Source organism: Nestor notabilis, unplaced genomic scaffold, assembly GCF_000696875.1.
Source record: "Nestor notabilis isolate BGI_N333 unplaced genomic scaffold, ASM69687v1 scaffold12054, whole genome shotgun sequence".
NCBI lineage: Eukaryota > Metazoa > Chordata > Aves > Psittaciformes > Psittacidae > Nestor > Nestor notabilis.
The window spans coordinates 1-8,555 of NW_009926908.1; the positions used below are offsets into that span (position 1 = coordinate 1).

The 8,555-nt window shown below is 41.8% G+C and overlaps 1 protein-coding gene across 1 annotated transcript in view; it reads right to left on the reverse strand.

Annotated features, from left to right (window-relative positions):
- Window positions 1–3,441: 3,441 nt before the first annotated feature.
- The window catches only part of LOC104405182 (RAC-alpha serine/threonine-protein kinase), a 21,022-nt gene continuing 15,908 nt past the window's right edge, over window positions 3,442–8,555 (reverse strand). The window contains exons 8-9 of the mRNA XM_010013808.1: window positions 7,827–7,955; window positions 3,442–3,666 (exon numbers count right to left, since the gene is read on the reverse strand). Of these exons, the coding sequence (XP_010012110.1) occupies window positions 3,448–3,666; window positions 7,827–7,955 (348 nt within the window). The 3' untranslated portion in view covers window positions 3,442–3,447. The remainder of the gene's footprint in view (window positions 3,667–7,826; window positions 7,956–8,555) is intronic.

The following is an 8,555-nucleotide window of genomic DNA, read 5'->3' on the forward strand; positions in this document are numbered from 1 at the left end:
TTAAAATATAAATATAGCATATAAATGCACATTGAGCAGGGGTGCTGTCACAGGCCAGAAGATTGCAATTAGTGGTTCATGGGAAAAAATATTGTTTCTCTACTTCTCCATGTACAAGTTAACAGTGCTTAGCACTCAGGTGCATTCCCAGCTCTTTAAGAAACCCAAAACCTCCTAGTTTTACAGTTAAAAAACTTTTACAGCAAGGACAGCCAGGCCCTCGTGGAAGAAAGCGGGCAGCACCGCCTTCTCTCTGCCCTGCCAAATAATCCCATTCATAAGCTTGTGCTTCACCATATCAGGAGCCACAATACACTGACTGTGGGCCAAATCTGAAAAGACTGTCATACTGCTGGGTGACAGATTTCCGTTGTTTACAGATTTGCACGTGCACTGTCCTCATCTGAGTGGTTTGCTCAAGCCATCTACCCTTCCCATAGCAGAGTACCACAAACAGACATACACTGTAACTACACATTGCCTCCTTTCACAAGTTGTAGAAACAGGGAGTTTGGTTTTAATACAAGTAAAGCCTTAACTGACCCTGACACTCCTGATCATCTGCAGCCAAAGTAAAGGAATAAGAAAAGTTAAAAGATTTGCTGGTTTATGTGTGAAAAAATGCCAACTGCATCCTTCCACTTGATACATGGCACAAAGCAACAAAGGAGAATTTTAGGTCACATGAACAGGAAATATTTACAGGATAGATTTTTTCCTTCTTAGGGAAATTAGGGCTCACATTACAAGATTAATAAACTTTTATCAATCCCAAAAGAAACGTCAAAATTCCTTTTCTCTTACAAAATGGATTTTATATGACTAAATTTAGGAAACAGCCATGATTAGAAGCAGAATGTAATTTACTGTTCTTCACATTTTCCCCATATGCCTGTGAGTCTGAGACTGAACTGGCATTACTGAAGGCAGAGTGCTAACACTGCTTCTATATATGCAGCTCAAGTACAATAGGCAATTAATTCACTGATGCAGGTCACAATTTCCTAGCTCCTTGATATTTAACTTAAATATCCTCATCACTGAGCTTCATTATATCAACCTTTCATTGTTGGTGGGGTTTTTTTGAGGATTTTGCAGGAAAGGACATCTCCCAGTTTAATTTTTCTCACAGTTTTCGCTGTTTCCTCTGTCCCACTCTGAAGTTCATCAGCAGTTACTAAATGCTGCCAATTCTGCCACAGACAACATTACAATGACACCAACTTCTGTCCACTACTGTGCTTTGTGGAAGAGGGGATTTCTGCTGAATTACACAGTGGTTCCCCAAAGCATCATCAGCGGGCTAATGTCAACCAGACTATCGCACATTATTTAACTTTTCACTCAGTGGATTTTTGTAGCTATCTGGCTGGGGTTTTTTCAATATGGCTCCATGAACTCCTTATGAGTCAACTACTAAGCATGCCAGACACCCACCCCGGCACACAGACCACACAGTAAAAAGAATGTGAAACTACAAGGCCAGGACTCAGGACTTCTATCCCTTGTGCTCCCGGCTCAGTTCCTTGTACTGCCTGAACTGCCATGAAAAGTAGGGGATTTGCACAACCATAACTTCTGCTATAAAACTGGGTGAAGAGTGCTTGGTGAAAAACAGTATTTAAGAATGGTCCATGATCCAAAAAGCTTGGGAAGCACCCGTGTAATTAGCAAGCTGCAGGCATGTGTGCGGGCTTGTCTAGTGTACAGTTATTTCTAACAGCAGCATGAAAAATCATCTGTCCAACAGATCAGAGCATTGCAGGTTCCAAGCCTGCAGAAGATACATGTGAAGAAGTGGCTATTTATATAAAGTGAGCATATTGTGAAGTAATTATTGGCATTAGGAAAACCTTGTAATTAGAAACAAGTGGGCATTCTTTGTTTGTAAACAAATTGCATTTTGGTTCATCAGAGATGCTCCTTTAAGAACAAATTACAGCAGATGCTGCTTGTGTTTCTAGTGATTGAAAGGTCCCACCTGAATAAGCTACAGAAGGGTCACAACTGTACTTAACCCAGTGCTTTCCTGGACTAGAATCCTCTTGGCAGGAGCTGCAGCCACACTCGCTCACAGAGCACAGTGCCTGGGGGGGGCTGCTAATCAATTACACCGCCTTCTCCTGGAGGTCCCCTTGCAGGCACCGGGTTCAGGAGGGGTGTGCAGCTGTTGCCACCTAGTACAAGGCTGGCCACATTCCTGACTACAGCTGTTCCTGGTTCCCCATGTCATCGCCAAGTTGAGTCCTCCGGTAGTACAAATTGTGGATTTGCATTACAAGACCTCTCCACAGGGTTTTCCATCAAAAGCAGTGATGGAAATAGCCTACAGTGATGACAAATCCCTGCTACAAGTACACACGTACTGGCAAAAAACGTTTTCCTCCTAGGTACATGCACACACACACACAGAGACTAAACAAACATCAGAAACCAAACCGGAATACTCTGCTTGCACCTCACATGAAAGATTTCCTATTTGGGGCCTATCTACAGTGGAAGTTTCAGGACAGGAGATCATGGGCAGTGTCACATTATTTGTTTTAAAAAAGTGTGGGTTGACAGGATGGCAGGTTTTTAAACTGATATTTATCTTTGCATGAAGGTCAATATCCTTTTTGGATCTTGTTCTATTTAGCCATTAAGGGCTTGGGGTTTTTGTTTTGTTGGGGTTTTTTTCTGTTTTTAAACAAAAGGTTACTTTTGAAATAATACAGCATAGCAGGGGAAAAAAAACCCCACAACAAACAAAAAAAGAACAGGGGAAAACGGGTTAAGTAGATTAAGCATGGTACAAACTCCACCACAAACATGGTTCAGATACCACCACCTACTGTCCAAAGCAGGATGCTAAATCACTAGCACAGATTTAAACAAAGCCTCAGAAAACAGACAGCAGCTTCAATTAGGACAGAAGGTGAAAACATTCAGCACAGAGCAACTTAAGATCCACAGAAGCTACTGGATTCATTATAACCAAAGGCAGGGTTAATTTGCTTTATCCCAGGCTACAGTTTTGAGTTAATGGCAGCCCCCACATTCTGAATTTAGCCTTCTGATCAAAGCTGCTTCATGTCACTATTTGTGGTGTCAGCTCATGTCAGAAGTTGAACCAGAAATGAGTAGGTCCACTTGCTGCATCTTGGTAGATGATTACTTTGAACAGGTTAGAAACAAACCTACAATTTTTGTAAAAATACCTTCTTCAACTTTAAATAAAGAAATAAACCAAAGCTGGCACGCGTGCATGCAACAGCCCTTTGTGCAGTACCATTTTCAACTGTTTTTCAATGATGATGATATGGGCATTTCATGTGGCAGCACAAAATCAGTCACTTTTAAGTCACCTGTCTTGAAGATAGTTCCCTTTCACAGACACGCTTCTGCAAAACACAATTATTAACTTCTTTATGAAGCCTTTAGGAGAAAATCTTTTAAGCAACAGTCTCACCTTTGCTTAGGATCTTTCTTCAGCAAACCTGACAAGAGTGATTTTGCTTCGGGTGACAAAGTGCGTGGAAATCTAATCTCCTCCATAAGGATGAGTTCAAAGAGCTTTTCGTGGTCCTGATTGTAGAAAGGGAGCCGGCCACACATCATTTCATACATCACAACTCCTAAACCCCACCAGTCCACTGCACGACCATAGTCATTATCTTCCAGCACCTGCAGAAATGTAAGGAAAAGGCTTTAGAAGACATTCTCAAATAAGGCATGAAGACAGAACTTGAGAGGGAAAATTCACCCCAGCAAGTTCATCTTTTCATGTCACAGCCAAACCTACCAGTGGAGTATTTGCAGAAGATACATTTGAAATGAACTGGCATCCATGTTCACTGCACTGGGTGAGCAGAAGGGGAAAAAGAAGGCAGCAGGTACATTACGGCAGCTTCCTTCTCTTCTTCCTCTCACCCTCCCTCACATTATGGTCATGGTAAGTACAACCTTCAAAAGCCCCAAAGCCTGAGAGCTGTTCTCACCTTACAGAGCCAGCTGTTAAATTCTCACTTATTCATCACAAACTGTTCCAAATGGGATCCAACCCACCAAGAAGCCAGTGCAGGAAGAAGAGAGAAGATCATCAACCTGTTACTTCACAAGCTACAAGCCAAACATCTCATTCATCTTCATATCAACCTGCACCCCCCAAAGGGTGGCTCTGCACATAATAAAAGACCTCACACAAATACTAAATGATGAATCTACATTAAACAGTAAGAGCCAGAACACCAGTCCTAACATTCGACTGGCTGTAAGGACATAAAACAGCAGCCAAATTGTCAGGAAATGCTTCTCCTCCTTCCCTTTAGGTACTTGCTTACTAGCTCTAACACTCCTGCCTCTGCTTAGAGGGCTGCAAAGCCAAGAACTGTCACTGGGGTGGACTTCTCCAGGTCTCACAGCAGCAGAAGTCCAACCCAGTTCATTCTTCCCTTGGCACTTAAACCTACAAAGCCACAGCTGGTGCAGGGACCCGGGACCCCAGCAGTGCCCTCTCCACTTCTCCCCTGCTTGTTCAGGAGAAGCTCTGTCACAGTGCATTTCTGATCTTCTGCAGTGCAGGTCGCTGAAGGGAATGGGGAGTGTTTTGTGGCTTATGGAGTGGATGTTATGAGGACTTCTCTAGACTTTGTGTCTCCTGTGCAGTTGTCTGTAGCTGACACCAACAGTCTCATATTCCAGAGCTCAGGTTTTAGTTGTCATCTTTAGTCTTTTCATGGGTCTGCACTGAACTGCTTACTCTTTTAAAGAGCACAAATCTTGACTGCACCACCATCTGGTTTTCTTGTTGCAAGTTGCATGGTGTCTGAATGAGCTTTATACAGCTACAATTCAGAATACACTCAAAAAGGTGAAAGAGCCAAATGAAGTTGATGCAAGTTTAATAAAAGCAGGATTAGAACCTCTTAAAAACCTTGCTAAAGGTGTTTTGCACACAAAAAAAGAGGCATCAAGACACTCCATGTAACAACTGCTTGCACTCTGTCTCTCTCTATTCACTAATTATTCCCCTTAATTATCTGAACAAGGGAAAGGGCCTGCAGTAAAATCAAAAGGCTGCCAGGTATTAGATTACCCCACATTGGTCTATTTACAGCATCCCCTGCCGTATGATTCACACCAAACGACAGCTGGCTGTGCAGCTGCCCAGTATATGTATACGGCCGACACAGCTGCCAGCCGGACAGGATTCCAGGAGCCAGCCCCGTCCTTCCCGAGGCATCATGGCCCCGCAGCTCACAGGAGATACTGTGACAATGCAGTTACGGCTCTCTGAGTCACCCTGTTCAATGAGCGCTTCCTGTTCACACTCCCCTGCGCCTGGGATTCTGAAAATAAAACAGTCACGGGCCTCCAATTTTGGTTTTTATTTTTTAAACTGCTGCAAGAGATGCAATAGGAGAGATTGAAAGAGAAAGAAAACCACAAAGGCTTTTGCTGTGTGTGTAATAAATGCTACAGGTGCTTTTCAAATGCAGCAAATACTTTGAATGTTGCTTCAGGAAGAACATTAATACCTTGAATTATAATCTAGATCACTAACTACAACTTTTGCCTTCACCTCTGTTAATTCTAAACAGGATGTAAAATGCGTATTTCTTCAAATCTCTTTATCACAGTGAGCGTACAATCACATTGGTGATGGCACAAAATACAGCAATGGTGTTAGTATGAAAAAATACACCGTAACAAAATGGGTATTGCACTCATTCATGATTTACTACCACACACAGGATAGCTGGGGAGCAGTAGAGTAATAAGGTCATTTCACTTAAATTAAAGGATCACCATTTCCTAACGAGCAGCTCTAGACTGCTGCGAGATGGAATTTGAAAGAGAAGGAAGAACAGCTGTAAACATCACAGCCATTGATGCATCTGACACATCAAAGTTGACATGGTTCAGTCACTGTCATCCATGCACGAGATTCCAGTATGAACCTAAAACCAGTGGAGTAACAACTGCATAGACACGCTGCTAAGCCAGAGTCAAGTTACATACGCAGACAAGAAGAATCCAGACCCTGCTTTTAAGGATGTGTGACCTTAAATGCACGGAATATCGCTCACACACGATTTCCAGATTTTTTGCATGCTATTGATCAGATGACAAAAGCCTCCGGAGTTTAACACTCCAACTCACAGATGGGATTTGCAAGTCAGGGAGAGAACTTGGTTAATCAAAAGGATTTGTCCTTCAGGGTTTTGGCTGAGCCAACTTTTTACTAAGAAGAAAAATAATACCAAATAATAGAACAGAGAGGACAACACAACACCTGCACAGGGAATCCCCACACTCCAAGTTAGGAAGAAGCAAAACCAAAACAATAAATATTTTTAGTCTCCTCATAACATCCTTAATGAAAAACTGAAGTTCAGCAACTGCTTTTAAGAAGGAAGTTAAAATAAAAGCCATGTTTATGAATAATAAACACTCTGTCGTGCTGCTAATTACTGCCTGCACCAGTAAATCTCAAATTGTGGTGCATGGACCCCCATTTAGATTCACTGAAGACGTCTGGTGATCCATGGAGAACTGGCAGCTATCATGAGACTGGCTCCACCTCCTTGCTGCAAGCTACTTTGACAGGTGCCCACGTTCTTCATTATTACAAAGAGACTGGAAGCCCTTGAAAGCAGCTGGCAGTTAAGAAAAAAGAACAAACAAAACCAAACAAAAACCAAGAGCAAACGGAGATCAGCAAAGGCTGATCAGCAAAGACATCAGCTTTTAGTAGAAATGTTCCTCCTCCTCCACTTTAGCTTTCCATACTTTGTACTTCTGCATAGTTCACTTAAGAAAGGTTTACAACACCCAAGTCTCCCACCTCAGAGAGAGGCTACATCCTGGCTGTGCCAACAATCTGCCAGCACCCCAAGACTCTCTTCTGCCTGTACTCCAAGCTGGATGGAAGTCTTAATGCAACGGGTAGCAAAGCACCCCTTCAAGGCAACCAGCCCTTCTTGTGAGGCACATGAGGTTAGCTCAGGCTCTGTGCCCTGCTAATGCAGCGAGTCTGCTTCCAGACAGCTCAGAGCGTGGGCAGAGAAAACCAGAGTCTGCCTGAAAAATACCACGTATACATATATCCTCTAACATACAACTTCCTTTTTGATCTGCCCATAACTAACTCACAGCTATAACACCACCTGTGTTGCACAGCTCTCAGGAAGAGCATTTCCAGGATGAAAGTTGCAAACACACATTTGTGTTTTACGCTTTATAAAAATTGTACAAAAAAAATCCCCAAAACATGTGGTTTGGGAACTGAGATTCCCTGCTTGGTCTTATTTCCTCTGAAACCAAAAAGTTCAAAGTAAGACTGAGAAATACCTCATGCGCTTACAGTAACAAAACAGTCCGCACTTCTATTGCGTACCATGCTAAATGCTGCAGAAAAAGCTTGGTCTGTCCTGTTCTGAAAACACGTTGCTTTACACTTTCCTCAAAGAGTAAAAGAACTAGACAATATTTTTACTTCTTAAGCGAAGTCCTGTTGATGTGGCATTAGAAGCAATTTAAAAGGGTTTGGTGTGGCTTTTTTAGTTAGATTTCTGACACAAGAAGCAAGCGCTGTTACAGTAAAATGGAAATACTCTCTAAAGTGGATGGAAGATACTACTCTGCCTGAAAATTATCACATATCGTTATGCTAAACATATCTGTCCCAGAACATGATGAATGAAAGATTCTCAGTATGTGTTGTTATATAACAGTAGTTACTGTACGAACACTTTATGGTACAGAAATTATTCTGCACCACTACTGCTATCATGGATGGCATTTAAGAAGATTATTTAGTACAACAGCCAAGGTAAACCTACCTCTGGTGCAAGATACTCCGGAGTGCCACAGAAAGTCTTCATTGTTGCTCCATCCTTGATGCCTTCCTTACATAGTCCAAAGTCTGTTATTTTTATGTGTCCATCTTTATCAAGCATTAGATTTTCCAACTGAGAAGACAATCCAAATGACATCATTACATAGAACATACACTGCTCCTGAGCAAGTTCATGAAAGAAACTAATTTCTGCAGGTCAGTTTTCAACCTCGCTCTCACTGGGATGAGAACCATAGTAGCTGCCAAAGCACTTTCTTTAGTTCTTTACGGAACATTTGGTAACTAACTTGCAGTCTCTGGATAACTGATTATATATACAGAAAGAACATAGGATGTACACATTGTATTTATGCTTCTACAATATTTCTGCCAACAGAACACCACTTCTTTTAAACATATATTAAGTACTGTGTCTCACACAACTTCATCTCTGCTTTTACTCTAAGTGATTTTACAAAATACTTAAAGGATAGTAAATGGACAGCAAATGAAACAAAAATCAAATGCAAGGCTAAGGAACCACTTCCAAAGAGACCCTTTACATGAGAATCACTTTATAGACTTGCTCAGCACATGGTCGTGGTATTTATCCTAGCATGCACCACCAATTTTTTGAAAAAGCCATCTAGATATCAGGATAAAGTTTCCACTGTGTATGAAGTAAAACACACTTTCAAAGGAGTCATGGTGATATGGGAGACAAAACCCCAGC